The sequence below is a fragment of the Borostomias antarcticus genome, assembly GCF_949987555.1.
Source record: "Borostomias antarcticus genome assembly, chromosome: 11".
Classification (NCBI taxonomy): domain Eukaryota; kingdom Metazoa; phylum Chordata; class Actinopteri; order Stomiiformes; family Stomiidae; genus Borostomias; species Borostomias antarcticus.
The window spans coordinates 23,508,455-23,534,569 of record NC_140244.1 but is presented as its reverse complement, the minus strand read 5'-3'; the positions used below and the strand labels follow the sequence as shown (position 1 = coordinate 23,534,569).

The window sequence follows — 26,115 nt, the reverse complement described above, 5'->3', positions numbered from 1 at the left end:
GAGGAGACTAAATCTATATTCCGCCCAAACAATCTCATTGTATATTTTAGGGATTCTAATCAGATGTACCAAAAATGTGCCTTGAAAATACTAAATAAATAAATAAAGAAACAGTAGAGATGTCATGTTACAAATGTTTAATATGAAAATATCTTAAAAATATAAATACTGTGCAAAACAAGCTATAACAGAGGCAGGGTCATTTGAGGCACAAGGCAATACATTTAGTTTGAGGAAACAACAACCCCCCTGGCTTGTATGAAACAAAGGTACTAAAATAAAAACTCATTAAGTAACAATATTGTAAAATAACAATACTCTGTTTTTGTTTTCTTTTCAGATGCATGTCAATTTCACAGCCTGTTCTAAATTTTTAAGTGTGAATAGGAGTATTACAGTAACTAAGCAAATGCAATTCTGAACATTCTGTATGCGCATAGTTACTGTAGGACAGTGTGTGTGATGAAATGAGAAATGTGGAGGGCGTTAAAGTGTTGTGCTTGTACAGAGGGTCCCGAGATCGATTCCTCTTTGTTGTGCGAGTGCTTATTGTTAGATTCAACTTTACCCCATGCAACCATCACAAATGTATTGTCTAACCCTAACCTAACTACATGAGTGGAATGCATAAGCTTAACCTGCATGTTAATTGAGAGTTGCATGTGCAACATTTATAAGCAGGTAGTAGTTAATGATTTGGTTTGGTATAGGGAAATGATTCACTAATAGGCATTAACAGAGGAAACGCTGATCTTAAGTAGTGAACCCTGCTGTCATGACGCTCGGGATGAGAATGAGGCCTGTAAATAAAGTGAGTGAAGACAGAAGGAATCTCCTGGTACAGACTTCCAGTATTCTAGTGCAATTTTCATTTTGTGGAATGCAACAAAGGCTGGGCACACTATGATATGATGAACTGCTGTTAGAATATCTCTAACCGAACCTGTGGGAACGCTGGAGATCTGCAACTGACCTGCTTGTCAAATTGCTGATTCTAAATAAACACGTATTAAGTGAATAGGCAAGGGTAATCTAAATATATCAGTTTAATCTAAACTTTGATCAATTTAAGACTATGGGTAAATGTAGCATGCTAAATATCTCCATGTCTAATTAAAATACAGCAATAAAAATAAAAATAAACATTCAACCAATACTGTATACAGCTCTTTCTATCACTACCATGTACAGATACACATACTCTACACACGTAGAGAGTGGATGTATAGAATGTTTTTCTGTGTGGGAATGTGATCGCTCATGCTTGTGTGTGGTGTGTGTGTGTGTGTGTGTGTATGTGTGTGTATGTGTGTGTGTGCGCGTTGGCTTGTGAGTGAATGAGTGAGTAAAAGAATGTCCGAGCTGTTTCAGTCCCTAGCGGGAGAACTTCCTGGTTCTGAGGGCCGGGATCTGGAGCTGGATAGTTGGGGACCTCTCCTCCTCTATGGGAGCCAGGTCCTCAGCTGAGCCCCACTTCTTCTTGGACTGGAACAACGAGGTCAGCTTCCTGTTCCTCCTCTCCGGCGCTTGGCCAGCCTGGAACTCTGGGGGATGGAACACAATAATGCAGTAACTCAGCAGATACTAAATTAGTAAATATACAATATACTATGAAGCCCTTGTGGACATTAAACCAGCAAATGAAAACACAATCCCCAAACATAATCATTAGAATTTCAGCAATCTAGAGACTATCAAATTCTAATTTGTAAAGGTGTGGAGGGCTATTTCAGGCTTGGTTACCAAATGTGAGAAGAGGAGGAAAGATCCGCACACTGATTTCTACCGGTCCACTTTATTGAGAATATCGCAACGTTTCGACCCTTAGGTCTTCATCAGGCAACTTCCTGGTTACCAAATGTTACATTGACTTAAATTGGGGATGAAACTCTGGATCTTAGGACACTCTCACAATCATTCACTTGTTAGCCTACATTTTAGAGATGTTCTCATGAAAAAGAACAGACACTCACGTAGTTTTCTGTCGCTCTCTGGTGAATCACTGATGTTCAAATAATAGCAGGCAAGATGGCCGCTGTAGTCTCGTAGGTTCTCCTTGGCCCCTGGGAGGACAGCAAGATCTTTACAAGACATACAGTAACAGCTGCTCGGATGCGTTGAAATGTCCATCCCCTAATCCTGACATATTGGTAACACTTTCTATGATGCCCATGTCTATAACACATTATTAACATACTTAGAATGCGTTATAACCTGCTTAAAGCACTGTATATCTGTATAAGCACTAATACATTCATAATGCTTAATAACAAATAATCATAACACATTTAATAATACCTAACACATTATGTTATAATGACATATAAGGTCATATATTAATTATATATTATTATTTATATTAATTTCATAATACTTAATAATTGCTGAACACTCACAGATATTTTTCCGCAAGGTTCACAGTACTGTATATTATAATTCTCATTACGTAGTTGTAATACATTATAATCATTTTTAATACATTATAATCACTATAATGCATTATAAGTTACTCTAAGCGGTCATTGTGTGTGTAAAGTAATGAAAATTCCTGTGGTACAGTATAGGCAGATAAAAAGGTACATTACAAACTGGTTATAAGTCACTATAAGTGGACATTGTATGTTTTAAGTAAAGTGGAAAAAAAATCAGAGGTAGGTTAGTAGGATATTCTGTATGAAACAACAGGCCAACCACCAGTGGTCAACTCAAACCTGTATATGATGGTGGTTGGCCTCACTCCGCTGGCTGCTGCAGCTGGCTGGACTATGGAGCGGCTATTTAGTCAGAGGGGCCGTGTGAGCGCTGTATGAGCACTGAGGAGGAGGAGGAAGAGGAGGAGACGGGCCGCGTGAGCGCTGTGTGAGCACTGAGGAGGAGGAGGAAGAGGAGGAGACGGGCCGTGTGAGCGCTGTGTGAGCACTGAGGAGGAGGAGGAAGAGGAGGAGACGGGCCTGAGCGCTGTGTGAGCACTGAGGAGGAGGAGGAAGAGGAGGAGACGGGCCGTGTGAGCGCTGTGTGAGCACTGAGGAGGAGGAGGAAGAGGAGGAGACGGGCCGTGTGAGCGCTGTATGAGCACTGAAGAGGAGGAGGAAGAGGAGGAGACGGGCCGTGTGAGCGCTGTGTGAGCGCCGAGGAGGAGGAGGAAGAGGAGGAGACGGGCCGTGTGAGCGCTGTGTGAGCACTGAGGAGGAGGAGGAAGAGGAGGAGACGGGCCGTGTGAGCGCTGTGTGAGCGCCGAGGAGGAGGAGGAAGAGGAGGAGACGGGCCGTGTGAGCGCTGTGTGAACACTGAGGAGGAGGAGGAAGAGGAGGAGACGGGCCGTGTGAGCGCTGTGTGAGCACTGAGGAGGAGGAGGAGGAGGAGGAGGAGACGGCAGCCCTCGCTGTACTCAGCTCTCGCCAGCTCGGTTGTAACATGAACCACGGAACGGGATATGCTAGATGCTTTTGCAGAGCTCTGTCAACACAGTAATTACCCCAATGACCAGAAAAACTCGCTAGATTTGCTAGTCGCTTTTGACTAATTAAGTTGCCAAGGGGGTCTGGAAAGTCGCCAGATATACAGGTAGCGACAAAGACAAGTTGGCAACACTGGGTGCACACCCAGTAAAATGCTTTATAATGTGTTATGATTAATTTTTATGAAGCATTATGAATATTTATTAGTGCTTATATATACTATAGCTATATAGTGCTATACGTCATTACATAATCAAGCACCTAAATACATATCAGATATGCTTTTAAAATATGAACCCAGTAGGTCCCTCAGGTTCTCTGGCACTGAGTTTTTAATGGTCCCTAGAGCCAGGACTAAGAGGCATGGGGAGGCAGCTTTTAGTTCTTATGCCCCCGGCCTTTGGAACACCCTGCCAGAGGACCTGAGAATGTCTGAGACCGTGGTAATGTTTAAGCGAGATCTTAAAACATACCTTTTTAACATTGCGTTTACCACATAGTTTTACTTGTTTTAATATCTTAGTGTTCTTAATTTACATTCTGTTTTTATAGTTTTTACTTACTATAGATTTTACACTATCTTTTAATTTTGAATGCTTTTACTATTATTGTTTCTTATAAATCTGTTCTCACTATGTCTGTATGATTTATGTCTTCATCCTTCTCCTTTTATGTAAAGCACTATGTGCTACATTGATTTGTATGAATGGTGCTATATACTGCAAATAAAATGGCATTGCCATTGACATATCTATCCATCCATATGTACAGCATGTGTACAGTATAGTACAGAGTAGAATAATGAGCTTCATAAAAAGTGTTATCGATATGTTTATGGTTTTCATTAAATGCAAGCTCTCTCTATAGAGCTACCCAGCACTATATACCGAGAGTTGAATGACAGTGATTTACCATATGATCGAATGAGCAGGTCCAGAATGTGCCGATGACCATGCAATGCCGCAATGTGTAGAGGCGTGTACCCCTGGAAGACAATGGCAGTAAATAAAACGTGTGTTCTGCTCTGAAACCCCACAGTAAAAACACTGGGATACTGTTAATCATTCAAGAGTTTCTTCTGTGGAGACCTTATCTTGTTTGCAGGGAGTTTGACAAACATATCGTCCCTCAACGCTCTGACAGTCCCTCAACAGTCTTAATGTTCACAGAAAAACACGCAAAGTAGCCTGCCTTCTAAGGACTTCTGAGTACCAAGCACATCACCTCTGACACTCTCACTGTGACGTGAGCTCAGGGGGTCAACTGTGGAAAATTGTTTGAGTGCTTTAATACCTACCGCCTAGAGTTTCTCATGCCCGAACACAGCCAAGCAAAACACCAAGGGAGAGAATATACAAATTAACAGAGGTTATGGTAACACAACGTAATGACAAAAACATAATTGGCTGGTAATTCTCTGAAATTGTCCTGGTTCTGAGTTTAGCACATTGGTACATTCAGACACTGTTTTGGGGAAACAATTAACATGACATGACATGATTTATTAGCTGTCCCCTCTACAGTGCTACAACAGGCGCTGCTGTAATCCATTTGCACAGCTGGATGTTCACAGGAACCATTAAGAAGCTTTGCATCGACAACAAGAACCTGTCCTAGGACATCTGACCAAACAGCCTGTTGCCTTGGTGACCAGACAGAAGCTGAACTGTACATACATACCACATCACTTCCTGTGTATACATGTTGCTCAAGCAGGAAGTACTCACATACTGCAAGAGATTGGAATTAGAACAAGCATTAGTGTTATGTAGAATAGTGCTTTTATCTCACAGATGCTTCTGTGAATGAAAAGAGATTTATTTCCTCACGGACCATTCATGGTAAACTGGAATTAACCAGAGTACTTTACATTCCCACAGCGAGGAGGATGTCAAGTGTACTCACAGACTTGATGTTGACGTCGGCACCTGCGTTGGCCACCAGAGTTGCCATATCCTCTTTGCCATGTTTGGCTGCCCAGTGCAGAGCAGTCTGTGTCCAGAAACATAAGACGGGAACATGTCTGTCAGCCAATGAAAAGCCAGCTGTGAGCCATTCAGGCAACACACCCAAGAGACCATAACTACTCCCATTTGTGGAGCAAAAGCTCTTTAATGCAGCACTGCTGCATACCTATAGGGTACAGGTTAAATATCTACAGGGTACAGGTCAAATGGCATTTCAGAGAGAGGAGTGTGAGCATACAGTAAGTGTGAGCAATCACATTCTATCAAATATCATTTTGTCTTGAATAATCTGTATAATCTGTAAACACATGCACTAGTACTCCCGCATCACTATTCCGGTAACAAGTAATCTGAGCAGAGCAGAGCAGGTTGAGAGCTGTGATTGGCTGTGGGGGGCAGAATGGCCAGCTGTGCACAGGAGGAGTGAAGGGATGGAGGGATGGGGGGATGGAGGGATGGTTTCCTGCCATCTAACGCAGCCTAATTACAAAACAACACTGCACTGTGCCCACGGTGGGGGGGGGGGGGGGGGGGGGCAACCGCCTGTCACTGGGGGGAAGATTGATGATGTTGGTGTGACCTGCAAAGGGGAGTCCCACCCAGGCATCAGCCCACTGTCAGCACCCCCGCCACACGGCCTCAGAGACACACCTACACACACACACACACACACATACACACACATACACACATCCAGGCATCAGCCCACTGTCAGCGCACATCAGGAGCACAGGGCCCCCGCCACACAGAGACATACGGACATACACACACATACAGGCTTGCACACAAATAGAACACACACACACACACACACACATTTTCAGGGAAAACGTAGGCAGCCAACACACACACACACACACACACACACACACACACACGCAAACCACATCCACCTGTCTGACTTGTTGCAGCTGTGATCAAGTGTGCTACCCTTGTCAGGGGGTGTTTCTGACCACTTAGGGCTGTGTAATTATGGACTATTCAACAGGTGAAGCTGTGAAGGCACGAGCTTAGCTGCAGATGTGTCAACCTGCTAACATGAACCACAACCAGGGTATCGGAGTCAGACTCCGGACAATAAAACGTGAGCTAAAGTAAGTTAGCTTACAAACAAGCAAAAGCCATTCACTCCATTCACTCGTCATGAGCGATAGTTAGCTAGACAGTATGAGCTTACAACACTACATTTTCCGTTTACAGCATTGTACATCATAGTCCAACAGCAACGTGCTACTGTATGAGTTCTCTGGAGGCCTGGGGGGAGGTAGGTAGACCAGGGGCAGGCCAGGGGCTGTCTGGGAGACAGATTGTGATAGATGAAGTCTGGATGGAGTGTCTCCATCTCTTTTGTCCACCCTGTCACACCATGAAGACGAATTGGCCGGTGGGTGGGTGCTTTTTGACTGATGGTTCGAAGGCTCTCCTAGTGGGCGGAGGTGACGGACGAGGCCAGACAGGATGTGGCGTCTCGCCCCCCTTGCGCCTCTCGCTCCTGTGCCTGCCCACCGGGGTGGCCCCCTTCTCTCCAGGACTCTCAATGACAGCTCTGTCACCAGCACCACTCCACGCCAGCTACAGCAACGGCTAAGGGGCTGAGGGATGATCAACAATGGGACACATTGACCTGTATGGGCATCATCTTCTGGGGGACACAGAGGTTGACAGAGGAATGATGATGTACTTACAAACTGGCAACAGGTCAACAGGAAGTCCATCACAGCAGGAAAGGTGAGCCCGTGTCACAGGAAACAGAACAAGAAACAAGAAACAAAGGCTACGTTCACACAAATATGCCGTCCTTTTAAAACACCTCACTTTTGCTACGTTTAGGTCTAGCATCCACACTACTCTGGTGTTTTCGCGCCCGTAAATCGGAGACTTTTGAAAGCTCTGCTGACCCGGTTTTAGTTTGAAAACGCTGGATTACGTTGTAGTTTTAGTTTGAAAACGCTGGATTGCGTTGTAGTTTTAGTTTGAAAACGCTGGATTGCATTGTAGTTTTAGTTTGTAAACATTGGATTGCGTTGTAGTGTGAACGGGTGGATACAGAGACTTTGGAAAATGAGACGCAGACACCCACTTCTGCCATATCACATTACACTTTACCAGAAGAAAACAAATGGCATTAGCCTTGACTCTCAGTGGTCAATTCAACATGGTTAACAAAGTACAGGCGTTGTTAACCTTGTCTATACTAGCAGTAGTGGTATTTTATAACGAGCAACATACGCAAGTGGCAAGCTGTCGGGCATAGTATTTTCTGCAACTAAGCAAAGAAGAAAATCTGCTTCCTTTTATACCAGCACACACATGCCCAGTGTACGTGGAATGGTCATGTGATATACACTTTCATGGCGCGTTAGTATGGACGAAGATTATTTCTGAAATGGTGCTAAAACGCTCATGTGGACAGCGATTGTTTTAAAATGAAAACATGACTGTAAACGTAGCCGGAGAGAGGTAGCACATATTCAATTTGGTACTATAGATTGATTAACTTGATGTGTGGTCTAGAGATGTATGTATGTATGGAGAGGGGCAGAGGATTGACCTGACCTGATCAGGAAACACTCCTGGATCACAAATGAACCAGAACTCTCTTTGTTCATCCCCTGTCTCCCAGCCCCAGGTCCTATAGGTGCTGGACTCTACACAGCAGACCAATCTCAGCCTGGGAGAGTACAGAGAACTTCAAAGCTGCCTCAGGGAGACTTAGCACCTTCCTGAGGACATGGCCGACATTGTTCCTCAATTAATCCCAGGCCGCTATATTACTTTCAGATTATCTTTAAGTGGTTGAAGTCTTTGTGGAGCATTAAGAGTCTCTCCTTAATCCCCTCCATCTCCCCCATCTCCCTGCACTTCAATGGCCGCCGTGCTATCTTGTCTGGGTGGGGACGGCAGAGGCTTAGGCCTCTCTTAGAAGGTGGTCTGCCGGAGGACAGTGTGAGAACTCTGACACAGGGGAGGGACAACAAACATGAGGCCAAATCTCTTAAGCGCACAGAGAGACGAATAAAAGGATTTGGGTTGTTAGGGGGGGTCCAAGAGCTAAAAAGCTATCTTTCATAATCCTTTTGATAGTGGTCCTTTGAAATGCATGCTCTGGATGTTTTTTCACAAGCTCATTCGGAGAATACAAAAATAAAATCACACTAAAGTGACTGTGTGATTTATACAGATGAAAAAGGGAGTTTGCAATATGTTTAACTTGGTGTCCTTCACATTCTATACAAACAAGAGGTATTGTTCTGGCGAAGGACAAACTTCCAATTCAAGTAACGTAGGTATTTAGGCAGAGTAAATTGGTAAAGCTAAGAGATATGCATGCGGGATGGTGACAATGTTGTGAAACTCTAGAGACATACAGTAGTAGGCAGTGTTCATGTTCTTACACTTACCCCCTGAGAGAAACAGCCATGTCACAGTCAGGAGCAAAATAAAATATAGAAAATAAAGGTGTGTGAAATCAACGAAAAATCATTAATCACATACGAGACATACACTACTGTGAATTACAGCAATGAAGGGGATGTGAACAGTCAGAATGTTGTTGGAAGAACAGACTACTCACTGAGGTGAAGTCCTGGTTTGGCCAAACAGGGAGAAGGAAAACAGGGTGTGATTCTGGCGGTCTCATACAGAACATAAAGAACTAGAACATAGAGGACACTGAAACCAACCACACCAGCCCAGATAGCAAGCGGATCTGGGCCATATATGGGCCGGAACTAAGCCACAAGGGCCAGATCTGGCCTGTAAATGGCCCAGATCCGCTTGCTATCTGGGAGGGAAGCCACCACTGCATATTCAAACATGACAACATTTTGGGCTACTTATCCGTAAACTTTAACCAGGATTTGAAGGTGTTTAACTTTCGTCCCTAGTCCCAGAGACAAAACAAGTGTTGGGGTCTAGTACCTTTTTGTTGGCTAGGGATGGGTCCTGCCTGAGGAGTTCAGAGAGCTCGGAGAAACGACCACATGCACAAGAGTAGATCCATTCCTTCTCCACAGGGTCCAGCTGGAGAGGAGCAGGGAGCAGAGAGTCAGCGCACAGCGCTTTATGTGCACATTACACTACAAATGTAATTCCAGTGTGCACTCTCTTCCATGCCACACACACACACACACACACACACACGCACACACACACACACACACACACACGCACACACACGCACACGCACGCACACGCACACACACTCCAGACACTGGCCAGTGAAATGTTGCTGCTGGCTCCAAGATTATGCTACGGACAAACTCTAATACTCAATTACTACTAATTTACAAGATACACATTTACAATTTACAAAAATAAATGTTTTACAAATGAAGGCAAAATACAATAATTAAGTATAAAATTAAGCTTGGATGGGATAGATAAATGTCTGGATGGATTGTGTACATGCTATATATGGATAGATAGGGTCATTCAGGAGCCAGATGGCTTGCGGGAAGAAGCTCTTCCTGAGTCTCTCTGTGCTCGCCATGTGAGTGCGGTATCTCTTCCCTGACCGTAGCAGAGAGAACAGTCCATTTCCTGGGTGGCCGGGGTCTTTCAGGATCCTGTTGGCCTTGGTCTGGCATCTTCTGGAGTAGATGTTCTCAAGGTGGACGAGTGCCCCCCCCCCCCCCCCCCAAGGTACATTCAGATGACCAAACCACTCTCTGGATTGCATTGCGATCCTGAGAGCTGCTGTTCCCGTACCAGGTGGAGATATTCCCAGTCAGGATGCTCTCGATCATGGATGAGTAGAAGCTCCTTTGGATCTGTTGGGACGCTCTGAATTTCCTCAATTGTCTGCATGATGGATGATGACGATGATGAGAAGGGATACACTCCATAAGCCCCTCGGGGTTTCTGGTCTTCCTTGCACCTACCTCAGAAAATGGATTATGTTACTGTGTTATGGTGTATGATATTTGTGTGCTAAAAAGAAAAAAGGTGGTACAGTCTCTGACGTGCTTTCCTCACCACAGTGTCTATATGTGCTGACCATGTCAGGTCCGATAGGTGCGATAGGGTAGTGTGGAGGATGTGAGCTATTGCATCTTCTGTGGATCTGTTGGGTCTGTATATGAACTGTAGGGGCACTACTGTGCTGGACAGTGAGGAGCAGATGTGTTCCTTGACCAGCTTCTCAAAGCACTTCATCACCACGGAGGTGAGAGCTACAGGGCGATAGTCACTGAGGCAGGCTGGTCTTGGCTTCTTCAGTACAGGGATGATGGGGGACTTCTTGAAGCATGTGGGGACGATGGATTGGGCCAGGGACAGGTTGAATATCCCTGTGAACACAGGAGCTAGTTGGTTGGCGCACGCCTTGAGGACTCGCTCTGCAATACCGTCTGGTCCTGCGGTTCTGTGGTCCTGGTGTTCACCTGTTTAAACGCCCTTCTGACGTCGTGTTCAGAGAGAATGAGTGCTCTCTCTTCCCCTCCTCTCTCCTCCGACTCTGGCCGTTGTTGGTCTCAAAGCGTGCAACCCAGAGAGCAAGCGGATGTGTAATGATTCTGGGCCATATATGGGCCGGAACTAAGCCACAAGGGTCAGATCTGGCCTGTATATGGCCCAGATCCGCTTGCTATCTGGGACAGAAAGTGTTGAGGCTGTTCACGAGAGCAGCGTCTACACCTCCTGAGGAGGATGGAGATCTCTTATAGTCAGTCATGGTGTTTAATCTCTGCCACACACTTCTGCGGTCGCCTTGTTTTGAATTTCAATTCCATCTTCTCACCGTATTCCCTCTCGGCTTCCTTCACTGTTCTCCTCATGTTGTGTGCTGCTGCCTTATATTCCTCCATGTTGCCAGTCTCTAGTCCTAGTTTGTAGGCAGCTCTGTGCTTTTTTAGGGCCTTGCGTGTCTTATTGTTAATCCAGGGTTTCTGGTTCGGGTAGGTTTTGATGGTCGTTTTGGCTACATTCTCCTCTGCATCCTTCATGATTATTTCAATTACTTCCTCTGTGAGTGCTTTTATGTCCGTGTTGTCTCACACGCTGACAAGCCTGTACTAATACATCCTGTGTTGCGCTGTGATGCAGTGAGTCTAGAGCCTTGTGACCCATATCACAGTACACTGAGTCACAGCTCAACAACACCATGGCTCATTGTCTTAGTCTACGGACAGGGGCTAAGAGACATCAGTAAAAACACACTAAAGATTCTTCAATAAATTAAATAGATTAAAAAATAGTTTTGTGGAGGGCTCTAAAGTACAGTACTACAATTTTAATCCGACCCCATTTTGCTGTTGCCCTGTAACACAGAATAAGTATAAAAAGTGAAAAGTAAAACTCACAGCCACAGCGGTGGAGCTCATACTGCCCAGACACTCCTCTTCATGCTCCGACTCGGACTGGAAGACAAGGAGGAAGACAGCAGGACAAGAACAGAGACGTGACTGTTGTATTACTGGTGCTGACAGAGTCATAGCTTGGGCTGTAATAAACAGAGGTCCTGGCAACAGTGTGCAAAGCAGACCAGTGTGTTTATCATTCCAAACCTCATACTGTTTTCACCACCACACTTTAGATAGTAACCCAGATAGCAAGCGGATCTGGGCCATATATGGGCCGGAACTAAGCCACAAGGGCCAGATCTGGCCTGTATATGGCCCAGATCTGCTTGCTATCTGGGAAGCGAGGAACAGTGACAGAGGGGGTCAGGCGGAGACGTGGAGAGGTGATCAGACAGATGTGTTGTTTCATACCAAAGAAGCAATAATTACTGTGAATTTAACAATTAGCCAACACACATCTGTCTGCCACATTGCAGGTCGAAACATATGTGGGTTTGTTCTGTACAAACGGTCAAATTCTCAGAAAACAAGAAACACACATTTTTACTGAATGTACAGAAGTGTCATAGAGGTTGATTAATGTGTGTGGGGGGAAATGACACTAGTTTTCCTTGCATTTGGAGAAGCACTTGACTGCTAATTGTTCTCAGATCATAGAGGGACATGGTGTTAAAACACAGCTCTTTCATGTTGCTCACACCAACTGTCACAGACAGAGCTGTTTAACAGGAAAAGTGGAGGGATATTTATCCAGCCAATTCCACACTGGCACATGTCCACTTTTTTTCTGATGGGAAACAAAAATAAGAAGGGAAGAAAAATATTATCAGGCTAAAAAAAACACTTGTGGAAGCCTGAGCAGCTACAATGATCTTGACAAGTACCCTCTCAACACTTCTCAGTGAGATTTACACAATGGATTAGAGCCAAGTGATACTCCAACAGCCAAAACTCCTCAAGAGTGAAACTGAACACCCAAAGTTAAAAAACGTTTTTGTGTGTGAACGATGAGGAAGTTAAGACTACTAGTCATAGTAGTGGATATAGCTAAGCAAGCGTTATAGCGGCACACTGGTCAAATGTAATGCATTTCGGGGGGGGGGGGGTGGTATTTGAATAGGGGTGGAATAAATGAATGAAGCGGTAAGGATGAGGCCTACTTTTTCCAAGCCAATCATGTGTGCCACAGCAGGCCTACAGTATAAAAATGGTCTAGATGTGAGGAGTGAGAATGGATTAATGAGCATATAGATTTGGAAAGGAAAAGAAGCAGAGACTTTATGTTGGAGGAGACTGATATCCTTGTGTGTGAAGTAGGCAATTTCATTTCTAATTCCTTTCTAATTCATTTCGTTTGCCTACAGAAAGATGCCTGTATATGTTTTCTATGTCAATAATATAGCCTCCATTCTGAATTATGAATTATAAAGCACTGAATGGTTTAGGGCCAAAATATATTTCTGATCTCTTGCTACGTTATGAACCATTCAGACCTCTCAGGTCGTCTGGCACAGGCCAGCTTTCTGTCCCCAGAGTTAAAACAAAACATGGAGAAGCAGCGTTCAGCTTTTATGCTCCACATCTGGAACAAACTTCCAGAAAACTGCAGGTCTTCTGCAGCTCTCAGTTCTTTTAAATCAAGACTGAAGACTTTTCTTCCTGCATTTTGTTTTAAATGTCCTTTTTTGCATTTCGTTTTATATCACCTTTTATTAGTTTCTTGCACTTTGTTTTGATGCTTTTAATGTCTCATGTAAAGCACTTTGAATTGCCTTGTTGCTGAAATGTGCTATACAAATAAACTTGCCTTGCCTTGCCTTGAATTGAAATCGTTTTGTGTGACGTCTTGATGTAGGCTAGGCCTATCGGCTTGTAGGCTAATACAAAATTCAAACGATGCAATTGGTTTAAGCCCCCCCCCCCCACACACACACACACACACATCCCTGAAACATCTGAAACACATTTCAGGTGACCGCTATCACACTCCTGGCAGTAGACAGCAACCAATTAAATTAATTCTGTTTTCGGGAAGAGGGGGGAATGTATGGCGTAATAAGCCGTGTCTTTAATGGGTAACCATTGCCCCTTAGTTGCGTGCTCCCACTCATAATAGTATCCTATGTGAGTCCAATCCATAATGTTCAGGTGGTTTGCAACGTGCAAAGTTACATCACTCACCTATGCTAATTACCCTGGCTCAATGCATGATTTTCTTATATTGGAGACGTCTTCTCTTGGATGGGTGGCTTATAGGAGATAATACTAGCCTACCTTACACATACTAGCCTACCTTACACATACTAGCCTACCTTACACATAATAGCCTACCTTACACATATGATTACACCATTCTCTGGGACAGGCTCCCCCTCTTCAATTTCAGTTCAAGTTTTTTTTTTTTATATCACAAGTAATATTTTCATGAGTTTAAACTGAGTTTTGATGAGAGCTCTTTTGCATGCCAGAAGCTTAATTTTCTATTTTTGGAAATCGTAACAACAGAGGTAGGCTACAATGCAAAGGTTCTCGGGAATGTATTATTTCATTTATTTATTTCCCCACACCCCCTATGAAAAAAAAATCATATCCCTGCTCATCCTTCATGACAGCAAGAAAGAGTTTGAGTTGCCTTCTGACACTCCCATCAACAGCTCCACCTTCTCTGAGGCAAACTTTGACCGGTTCTGGCAAATGCACCTTTAGGTGGCACAAAAATCCAAGTTGCCTATTCTGCTCTTATTTGCCATGGTCAGGCCCTTAATCTGATTTACTCTAACTCTAACATACATATTTCATCTGTCTAGGGCATCAAGGAAAGCTATTATATAGCTTATCAAGGAAAGCTATTCTATTACAGTATATATACTATAAGCTAGTATATTTCTGCATTAATCTAATAGGCAGAAATCCTTCTAATGTGTTCAAACATGTTGCTGCTTAACATGAGGGTTATATTCAAATCCAGCACCCCCATACCCCTCATTTGTTTCCTCCAGTTGTCTCATTTCAAATCCACTTAACATAAACACTGCCATCTTGTGGGTGTTTGTGGCAACCCACCCACCAAATGTGACTCAAGAAGCCATGGCAATGCTTAGCATGCTTCCCTGTGCACAAATTATATCTATCTCTGAAAGCTGGCAGCATTTACATGTAAACATGTATACAGCATGTAAGAGCCAAAAGCCATGACATATTTTAATATTAGTATTGTAATAAAGTCAGAGTCAAATTGTAAATATTGTAATAAAGTCAGAGTCAAAGCGAAAGAGAACTCACATTTGCGGTTTAATGAACAGAAGTAAAAGAAACACAAAAGAGCACTGTCAGACTAGCGCGTGTTGTGGCCTACGTCCCCTGTAGCGCCAGACAGCACTCTACGTCAGCCCCTTATATACCCCAGCAGGGACACCCTCCCCCTTATATACCCTAGCACGGACCCCCACCCCCAACCCCCGCCACTGCTGTTCCACAAACCGGAACTCGTCCCACTGGGTCCCTACACAACCCCCCCCCCCCCCCCACACCATAAAGTCCCTCACCCCCGTGGGACCAAACAAAGTCTACGCCGGGCCCCTACCCATAGTCCCAGACCAGCTCTCCAGGCCGAAGGTGCCCTCCCTGGGCCCCACATCGTAGCCACGCCCCTGCCGCCCACCGGCACTCAGCCGACCCGAGGCTGTACCGAAACCTCCTGGAGTACTCGGGACCGGGGGGGTCCTTACGTGCCAGGCAGGTGTCACAGCAGTGGGAAAAAGTCCTCAACATCCCTCTTGAAGTTACAATTTAGTTAAAGAGAGGGTGCAACAAGATAGACCATAAGCTTACAGTGTGTTTTATTAGTTTTTGGTGAGAGAGATCCGGGGTGGGGGTGGGAAGGGGGTCGCTGTTGGGTGGGTGGGGGGTAGAAATTTAAGTACAAATATTTGATGTACAATTGTATCTTCTATGTTTTTCTTTCAATAAAAAAATTATCCCAAAAAAACCCCTCCCCTCTTGAAGTGGCCCCAGTATAAGCTTTGGAGAAGACAGCAGAGCCTCTTAGAGACCACAAAATGCCCAAACCCTGCTGCTCCATGCATGGCCTTAAGCAGCGCCTCCCGCACCCCCTTGGGGACCACCACCTGCCCCCTCCTCCCCCGTTGCTGGATCCTTGCACGGCCGCAGCAGCAGGCCCTCACACAGACACAGAGCACCTCCACCTCTTCCCATGGTGGTCACCGCTGTGCCTCCACCCACTGGAGAACGGGCCGTAGGTCTGCTTCCTGCTCCTGCTGCTGTCGGCACTCCGCCGCAACCACTGTCTGAAGCTGCAGGGCACCCCCCCTTCACCGAGACAGGGACACAGCAAGAGCCCCCAACACAGGTGTGCCACCCCACCATAACGGGCTCCCTCTCCACACCCATCTCCAAAGCCTGCGGCCCACATCTCACAGAGGAAGAACCGGCGCATGATGCAGCTGAGGACTTGAAAGCCGCCTCTGTGGCCATCCTCACAACAAACACCCTCAGACAGCCTTTCGCCTCTCAGGTAACCCTCTGTCCTCCCACCAACCGCACGCTCCGTTCTCTCCTCCGTCTCCCACCTCCTCCTCCTCCTCCTCACTCTCACCTCCCCACCGAACACGTCCATGCAGCGGTGAAAATTAACTTTTTGGCTCACGGTGAGTCACCTGCCAAGGGGACTGTAGATGAAAAAATCTACCGGCCAAGTTTTTTGTTTTTTTTTCTGATAGCCTTCCGAAATCGTCGTCAATTGGAAATTTTACCTGCATTTGGCCGGTGGCAGGTGTTAATTTTCAGCCCTGCGTCCATGCCTCGAGCTAGCTAGGGTACTCTCTCTAAGCTCTCAGGCTCCAGTATCTTAAATTAAATTACATTACATTACATTACAGTCATTTAGCAGACACTTTTATCCAAAGCGACTAACAATAATTGCATTTAACATAGGAAAAGCCAATGTACTACTACTTGCCAGAACTCAAAAGTGCATCTCCTTTCTAAAATAAGTGACTAAAAGCATAATCTAGTGCTGAAGGCAAAGTGCAATAATAGCTATCTAAAATACAATAGGTGCTTCGTTGTAGTACTTCTTGAAGAGATGAGTTTTGAGCCTGCGACGAAAGATGGGCAGCAACTGCTGTCCTGACGTCAGTGGGCAGTTTGTTCCACCACTGCGGTGCCAGAAGAGAGAAGAGCCCTGACCGTGTCGATCCACCGCAGGGGCCCCCGGAGTGACAGGGCAGCCAGTCACCACCAGGTAGAAGAGCGTAGCGGTCGGGAGGGTTTGACCATGGCCAACGGGAGGGTTTATAGGGTTTGACCATGGCCTGGAGGTAGGAGGGGGCTGTTCCTTTCATTGGCCTGTAGGCTAGTGTAGGCAGAGTTTTAAACTGGATGCGAGCCGCTACCGGGAGCCAGTGTAGAGAACGGAGAAGGGAAGTTGTGTGGGAGAACTTGAGGTGGTTGAACACCAGGTGAGCAGCAGCTTTCTGGACAAGTTCCAGGGGTTTAATGGCTGATGCCGGTGCTGATGACAGGGCTGCGGGTGTGGCAGTGTTCTCTGGTGTGATCCATGTCTCAGTGAGAGCAAGAAAGTTGAGGGAGAGCAAGGATGGATAGCCTGAGATAAACTCAGCTTTGGGCACCGCAGACTGGCAGTTCCAAAGTCCCCCTGTCACCACTTGCTTGCTATGACTTGAGACAGTAGGATAGATGAGGTTAGAGGGGTTACGGAGTCTGGGGGTGACCCAATGTCTCCGTGACCCCCGGAGAGGGGACACAACAGGAATAGGATGCAAACACATAATGATAACAAAACAGGTACAGAAGTAAATGTAGACATACTACTTTGCTGTCTTTCTTGACAGTTGCTCTTGAAAATGACCATAGACCAGTGGCATTGACATCCCACATCAAGAAGACGAAACTGCTTGTGCTGGCTCACCTCAGATCCCTGGTTAAGACAGACCTGGACCCCCTGTTGGTTGCCTACCAGGCTCACATAGGAGTGGACGACTCCATCATCTACCTGCTACACAGGTCCCACTCCCATCTGGACAGGGCTGGTACAGTAGCACTGTGAAGATCACATTCTTTGATTTATCCAGCGCCTTCAACACTATACAAGCCTTACTTTTGGGAGACAAGCTATGGACAATGCAGGTGGATGCCCCCCTGGTGACCTGGATTATGGACTACTTGACTGGCAGACCACAATATGTGAGGCTTCAGGGCTGTGTGTCAGAGCTAGTGGTCAGCAACACGGGCCACCCAAGGGACTGTCCTGGCTTCCTTCTAGTTCAGACTCTACATATCGGACTTCAGGTACAACTTGGAGACATGCCATCTGCAGAAGTTCTCTGATGACGGCTATCGTTGGATGTGTAAGAGGAGGACAGGAACACAAAGGCCTAGTAGAAGCCTGACGTAGTTTGGCAGGAAGTACTCTGGCTCCGTTGGCGTTCGCCCAAACGTCAACGGAGCCAGAGTACTTGGTGCCAACCTACGTCAGGTACTGCGTCTTGAAATGCCGTTCCCAAACAAGAGGGCGTGAAGGTCAGCGTACACAGGGAAACAGCTTGTGTTTCTCCCCCCTCACCTGGCCCTCTAATGCAAAACACCCTGCAGAGGCCAAACTCAAACAAGAGAGACGTGAAGGTCAACGCACGCAAGTAGAAAACCTCTACCCCTCCCCCTGCACCACACCCTCTGCGTCACACCACCCAGGCCATGAGGAGGATATCTCTGTACCAGGGAACCCAACGACCCCCTCCCCAAGGCATTTGGAAGACACCATTCCGAGGATGTCTCGGCCCCAACCAGTAACCCAACAAAGCCCCTCCCCTCCTCCACCACACTCACCAATCAAGGACCTATCAAAGCTGCCATTTTGACGCTCAGACAAATTGATTAACTACTGCTCACCAATAACCCCAGACACCATCGTCCACTTGTCCACCAGAAATGAGACAGACCCCATGCCACCCCTTAATGCATACCAGTGATCTTAAGCAGCTGGTGGCATGGTCAAACACATCGTAGAAATCACAGACCATCTGGTGCCTGTCGCAGTCATCTTAAATGTGTTCAGCCACAGCCAGTCTCCTGTCCTGTCACAGAAACTCTACAGTTGAAATGAGCTCTTTAGTGTCAGATCGTTGTCTAACAAATCCTTTTTGGTTAATCTGATAACTGAAAAGAATTTGCATTACATGCTTTTAGTTGAGACCTGGCTAAACAACTCTACTGGTGTAGCAACACTGATAGATAGCTTGTCCTCCAAACTATAATTTTTATCAGTCAGTTATACAAAACAAGAAAGGAGGAGGGATTGCATTTGCTCTACTACTCAGTTTGTTTGTAAGGACATTAACCTGGGTGAATTTACATTGTTTGAATATCTTGCTCTTGAGCTCAAAGCAGAATTATCAGTGCTCATCATTACATTATATTGGCCACCAAGATATTCATCAGTATTTCTACAGGAATTCTCAGAGCTGATTTCAATTGGTATCCCTAGATATGATAGATTAATCTTGAACGGAGATCTGTACATTCATATCAATAAGAAGGATGACTCCAAAGCTATGGAGCTTTTGAATCTACTGGGCAACTTTGAACTTACCCAACATGTAAATGAAGCCACTCATCAGCATGGAAACACTCTGGACCTAGTATTAACAACAGGGCTAAACATCGATAATGTATCAGTGCTCGAATGACCTTTTCTGACCATCACTGAGTGTTTTTTGGACCTAAGTGCAACGTTTGATACGATCGACCATGACATCCTAATGTAACAGCTCAATATAGGGAAGACCAAGGAGATGGTGGTGGATGTCAGGAGGAAGAAGGCTCTCCTAACTCCTATTTCCATCCAGGGAGCTGATGTTGATGTGGTCTAGTCATACACATATCTAGGAAGCACCTGGACAACAGGCTGGTCTAGAAACACCGAGGCCATACAAGAAGGGACAGACGCGACTCTACTTCCTGAGGCTCTTCGATGCATCTAGAACCATGCTGAATATGTTCTATCAGTCTGTGGCAGTGAGTGCCATCTTCTATGCGGTTGTGTACTAGTGCAGCAGTATGTCCTGAGTGTCAGACTGGATTCAGTGAAAGTGGTGGCAGAGTGATGGATGCCTGCCAAACTGTGCTGGCCATCATGGACAATGTCTCCCACCCTCGACATGACACTCTGGTCAGCCCAAGGAGCACCTGCGGACTGATCCAGCCACGGTGCTTGACAGAGCGCTTCAGGAAGTCCTTTGTACCAGCCGCCATCAGGCTGTTCAATACATCCCCTGATTGGCTAGACACTATGGACCTGAGTCAGCCTGGAGGGTGTTAAGGCTCCTTAGTCAGGACACAATTTACTTTTACAAACATGGCATACTTGCATACTTGATTAGCACTTGAATCTTGCACATGTTAGGCATGTTTGCACAATCTAGACTTGATAAGGAAACTACCAACTATTATACTTGTTTATTTTCAGGGTTAGGGTTAGGGTTTTATACTTTATACTCTTGTATATTTGAATTTCTGTATATTTTGTATCTATTGTACATTTTTATTTAGTCTGGAATGTGTTGTGTTATTTTGTTGTCCTTTGATGATGTAACAGTGCAATTTTCAAATAAAGTACCTACTACTACTACTAGTACTTCTAGTAGTAGTAGAAGTAGTACTGATATTACTACTACAAGATACTTAATACTGAGGACTTGGACTTCTCGGTATTCGACCTTCACCTTTGACCCCGAGTCATTGTCTATCTCATCCTCCTCATTGCTGGGTGCTGGTTCCTCAGGCTGGATCGCAGGTGTGTCCTTTAGAGTGGGCTGTGAGGTGGTCCTCTCTGTGAGCTGGTCCTGAGCAAGGAGAGAGAGAGATATGTCAAATGTCTGTCATTATATTTCTATAGCACCATTCATGCAAATCAATGTAGTACTTAGTGCTTTACATAAAAAGAGATGGATAAAAACCTAAATCATGTAAGCACAGTGAGAACATATTTAAAAGAAACAATACAAGTAAAATTATTCAAAATTCAAAGATAATGTAAAATAGAATACAAATATAAAACAAATATACAAAGACAAATTAAAACACTTTAAGATATTAACAACTAAAGCATAACAAAAAAAAAGATACAAAGATGTAAACTCCATTTACTATTTATTCCATTTAAGTAGCCGTTCTGCCAACGGTTTTGCTCATAAATGGCAGGATGTGCTCTGTAAACTGCTGTAGCAGTTGAGGTTATCAACTTGCATACACACGTTGAGAATGACCACAGTGTAATGATGACACCACTGCAGCTAGAGATAATGGTTGTGTTTTAACGCCTGGGTGCTTCACACACTTTGTCTACGGAAGAGCATTAAGGAGTTTTTTTTTTTAAGCTTCTGAGTTTAAAGTCAGAAATTCTGACTTTTTTCTCAGAAGTTACTTCTGACTTTTTTTCTCAGAAATTCCGAGTTTTTTTCTCAGAAATTCTGACTTTAATCTCAGAAATTCTGACTTTAATCTCAGAAATTATTTCTGAGTTTTTTTCTCAGAAATTCTGACTTTAAAGTCAGAAATTCTGAGTTTTTTCTAAGAAATTCTGACTTTAATCTCAGAAATTCTGACTTTAATCTCAGAAATTCTGACTTTAATCTCAGAAGTTATTTCTGACTTTTTTCTCAGAAATTCTGACTTTAATCTCAGAAATTCTGACTTTAAACTCAGAAGCTTAAAAAAATAATAAACTCAGTTGTTGGCCCTAATGCTCTTCCGTACTTTGTCATCTTAAACCTACAGTACAATATAAATTATATAGGATTATAAGTATTTAAATGTCTATATTGCTAATCGAGAGCGATCGGTCAATGAAGACGTCCGTAAAAAACAACATCATCGTAGCCGCTGATTGGGTTTGCTACAGCCATCTCTAAAATTCAGTGTTGAGTCAACACCATGGTTTTAGAAAAAAGCAACACAGAATGTTCTTTTACAGCCTTATTTTGGGAGTGTGGGCGTACCCAAACTGCTCTGAGCAGGCAGCAGACATTGTACAAAAACTGGATATACCATTAGAGCAAAGTACATGGTCATTTCAAGCAAAGTACATGGTCATTTAAAGCTGAGTACTTTCCACAAAAATGATACGATACCTGTATTTTTGTCATACAATTAGTATTTAATCTAAGGTGTTTTTCTGTGGTTGAATAGGCCTGCAAACCCTAACAACCCACTGCAATTGGTACACGTTTTTGCCCTCTTAATCAATGAGGCTTTCTGTGCCTTGTTTCAGGTTTGTGAGAGCAGAACATGCTTATCTCCATGAAATTATATATTACCCATGTTTTCATTTCCTCCAGGCTTGACTACTGCAACACACTTTATTCCAGTATCAGTAATCGTAACCTACACAGACCTCAGGTGGTACAAAATGCTGCCGCCAGGCTTTTAACAGGAGACAACACATCACTCCCATTCTCGCTTATCTTCACTGGTTACCCGTTCCTTTTAGAATTGATTTTAAGATTGTATTGCTTGTTTTTAAAGCTCTGAATGGTCTGGCTCCCTCTTATATTTGTGATCTTTTAACCCCCTATGTGCCTACTCTGACCTCTGCCTGAGGTCATCCAGCAGAACTCTGCTCGTAGTTCCAAATTCCAGGCTGGTTTCTAAGGGTGATCGGGGCCTTTGCGGTGAGAGACCCTCAGCTCTGGAACTTGTTACCTGATGACCTCAGGCAGTGTCATCTTTTAAATCTCTCTTAAAAACTCATTTTTTATCGCCAAGCCTTCTTGTAGCTTTTATCTTCCATCTGTTTTATCCTGTGTTTTTGCTGCTTTTCTTTTATTACTGTTTTATTTAATGCATATGATGTTTTTTAATGTGATTCTGTCGTTTTATCTGTAAAGCACTTTGTATTGTAAAATTAGAAAAGTGCTCTATAAATAAAGTTATTATTATACCAGGGTCTAATGGAAGTACCAGGGGAGCTAATTTCCCCCCAGAAAGACCCTGGTGGTGAGCTGGTACTAGTTCCTGAGGAGTCCACAATGAGGAGTCAAATCAGCTTTAGATAGATAGATATCAACATTATTTATTTGCTGTTTAAGCAGGCAATATTATATTTCTATGCATGTAAAACAAAATAATATCTGATTCTCATTCACTATTAGGAAAAACTACATTTTCTTAGCCTGGATCCTGTGGTAAACTATTACGTATAAACTGAGGTGTGACTTAAACCATTTCAACTGAGTACACCAGCAAAATGCATTCATGCGCAGAGGCTTGTGCTGCCTGAGCATCCTTTCTAGTTCTAACTAAGAGATCTGCTGGAATATTCATATTTTTCGGACAGAAATATGAAGATGAGTTATTTTCTCTCCACCAGCCACCGCGATAAGTAGGCCTAGGCTATAAGCAGGCTAGTCACTTGACTGTCCCTCTGTGTGCGCCACGTGACAGGCTTTACCCCGCTGTGTGAACTACAAAAGGTTCACCTGCAGCGTGGGCTCCTGCTCAGGGGCCTCTGTGATGGTGATGCTGGGTCCCGCACACCTCATGACCTGGTCGCTCCCCTGGCCTGGGTCCGGGTTTGCGGCCTGGTGAGGATCCAGTCTCTGTTCTGTGGCTGAGCTCTGGGCCGTCCTGGCTGGGCTGGCCTGGGCCTCCCCATCTGCCATAGGGTTCTCTGGATCACGCTGCTGCAGAACCTGCCTGTACCTCTTCTTTAGGACCAGGTACTTCTCACCCTGACAGACAGACAGACAGACGGACGGCAGGTAGACAGACAGACAGACAGACAGACAGACAGACAGACAGACAGACAGACAGACGGCAGGTAGACAGACACACACTGGATATGAAAGCCTTCCTTTGCTCTACAAGCCACTCATTTGCATTTCAACCACACAGTTCATATTAGTGTACAAATGGACTGAGTCGAAGCCAAACCCTTTGGGGAAATAGTGAGTTCATGGTAAACAGAGCCAGCAAAGATGTGACATGTTTGCAGCCATGATACCTTAAGAAACTCATCATTGCAAGAATACGTGCTTTTATGTGGAAACATGCACATTATATCACACGATTTCAAAGAACACTTACCATATATGGTAAAACACTCATACTGCACTTACATTCTCTGACTTCACTACTGCAATCCTGTCGATTATGAGTTTGAACTCCTCCCTGTTTTTCGCTGTGGGGAAAAAAAACCTTATCAGTTTTCTGAAAAATGCCACTTTCAATTTAAAGGTTAATATATCAAGTTTAATTTCAGTTTCATTAGACTTCAATTTCAGTAGGCTGGTTAGAAAGGCTTTGTTACATGAGTATCGATTAAACTTAATTATGGAATTTACCACAGTTGGTATCTTCAAAGCAAAACCCTAGATTCCATAAGTTCTATTTCAGGCATAAATATTTTACTTTGAGCTCTATGCGTATATCAGTGTGGAATTCCATGACAGTCTGAAGAATGCATGAGATCTGCACAGGCTGATGGATGATGTTGTGACTTCATCCTCCCTCGCCTCAACCAGAGGCAGCAGGAGGGAGGAGGGAGGTTCCAGAGCAGAATGCAGCTCTGCTGGCAAAAAAACCCGTCCCACTGCAAAACAATCGTCCCACTGCCAAATAACCATCCCAAAACAAAGTCACTGGGAAAGAGATGCAGTGGAAACCAGAACACCTCTAACTCACACATCCCCCAAATCCCAACTACACTCTCTATAGTTGCAGTAACTGCTTTCCTATGACAACCAAACTAATGTTATATCTGTAATTTGGCTATTGAAAATGTTGCCCTCCCTCACTGCAAGGTAACGCTACCCTCTGCCCACGCTTGTAAACTGATTCAGTCTATGTAGTTTCCTGTCTGACAACTTTCCTTACCTTGCTTGTGTAGCCTACTCTAGTCTCCAGCAGACCTGACAACTTATCAACACAATACATTAGTTCAATTAACACAATGCAGTGGCCATCAACTGTACTGTGACACCTATGAGTTGGTGTACTGTATTTAGTTTGAGGGAATGCAGCCTAGGATTGCGAGTGGTGTTTAGTCCTGGACAAAATAAACTACTTCCTTTTTCCTGACACTGGGGGAAAAGACTGTTCAGTGTGTTGCACAATTCACACATGCACAACAGGAAATCCAAAGGAAGCAGCCACTTACATCCATCAACAAAAGAATTCCTGGCTCTCTAGTGTCAGTAACACAGTCTTCATGTCCAGTTATTCATTAGCCCGAGGAAGGCACACACAGCAGCTAAACGCAAAAAGTGTTCCCACATTATCACATACCTACCTATACTGATCTATCCTGATGAACAAACACTCCATCAGAGAGCTAGTGATGCACGCAGACAACATTATGATTAAAACAGGATTATCACAATTATGCTATTAAAGCTGAAAACACATGCTGCTGTAACAGACTTTAGGTTTCTGGAAATAATTTCACTGATTGGAAAGCCTTGTCAGATGGCATGCTATCAAAGCAGCTTTCTAAACCTCTGTCAACAACAGCACTGCTGATACAGCATCTGGACAGGACACTCCTACTGTAATTCAAGGTCACATTGAATCATACTTTATGGAGAGGTTAAATACTTCTGGTCTGCTTATTTCAAGTGTGGTCAGACAGGGACAGTTAGAATGGTGGATTGCATGGAGAATACACTGCGAATCATACTACTTTGTGGTGGCAGAAGATCCATTAAAATGTAGTCAGTTATCATTCAGAATTGATGTGGGCTATTGAGCAAATAGATTCAGCAAAATAATGTGTATAATAAAGACGCTGACAGACTCAGTTTACCATTCACTGTAATGTCATATCAAGTCTATTGGTTGGTGTGATCTGGTGCAAGGCTCTATTCAGGCAGCTTCAGCTAGCCTCAGAAAGGAAATGACAGAATTCGTGCAAGTCCATCTGATACATAACCTTTAATCTAAAGCAGATGTTTTAGTTCGCATGCCCCGTGGGTTGAGAAAAACGCCGAAACGACGCACTACTTTAAAACTGAAAGAGAGTTGTTGTCGATGATATCAAGTTATCTGGATATTACTGTGACAGATCGCTTGAATAGTAGATGTGAAGCACGAGGTTATCCACTGAACGGTCAGTCACAATCCATTCCGTTCATCCAGCTGCTGCTACTCTTGCGAGCTACGGGCATATTTTCACAATACTTTGAATTGTTCCTATCGATTGGAACTTACCACGCAACTGCAAGTCGCTATGGCCAATGAAAGGCTTATATGTCTTCATTATAGCTGTATTTTTCACTTTGCCTCCGGCCGAATAAAAATAGTCCAACAATGATTCTTCACTGACATCCATTTCGCCTAATGTAGGCTACACTG

The 26,115-nt window shown here is 44.3% G+C and overlaps 1 protein-coding gene across 1 annotated transcript; it reads right to left on the bottom strand.

Annotated features, from left to right (window-relative positions):
* Window positions 1-1,225: 1,225 nt before the first annotated feature.
* LOC311315509 (uncharacterized protein) lies at window positions 1,226-26,073 on the bottom strand. The gene is made up of 12 exons (XM_084446180.1): window positions 25,972-26,073; window positions 23,883-23,944; window positions 23,244-23,495; window positions 20,490-20,609; window positions 11,728-11,784; window positions 11,528-11,546; window positions 10,526-10,716; window positions 9,347-9,448; window positions 5,364-5,450; window positions 4,371-4,443; window positions 1,974-2,063; window positions 1,226-1,544 (listed from the first exon to the last, which is right to left on the bottom strand). The coding sequence occupies exons 1-12, from the start codon at window positions 26,018-26,020 to the stop codon at window positions 1,375-1,377; spliced, it is 1,272 nt and encodes a 423-aa protein (XP_084302306.1). The 5' UTR covers window positions 26,021-26,073; the 3' UTR covers window positions 1,226-1,374.
* Window positions 26,074-26,115: the final 42 nt, after the last annotated feature.

Coding starts and splice junctions, on each gene's coding strand:
- LOC311315509 (XM_084446180.1), bottom strand. CDS start 26,020: ATGAAGACATATAAGCCTTTCATTGGCCATAGCGACTTGCAGTTGCGT. Junction 20,610..23,243: donor AGCAGGAGCCCACGCTGCAG/GTGAACCTTTTG, acceptor CTCCTTGCTCAG/GACCAGCTCACAGAGAGGAC. Junction 9,449..10,525: donor GCTCCTCACTGTCCAGCACA/GTAGTGCCCCTA, acceptor GCTCCTCTCCAG/CTGGACCCTGTGGAGAAGGA.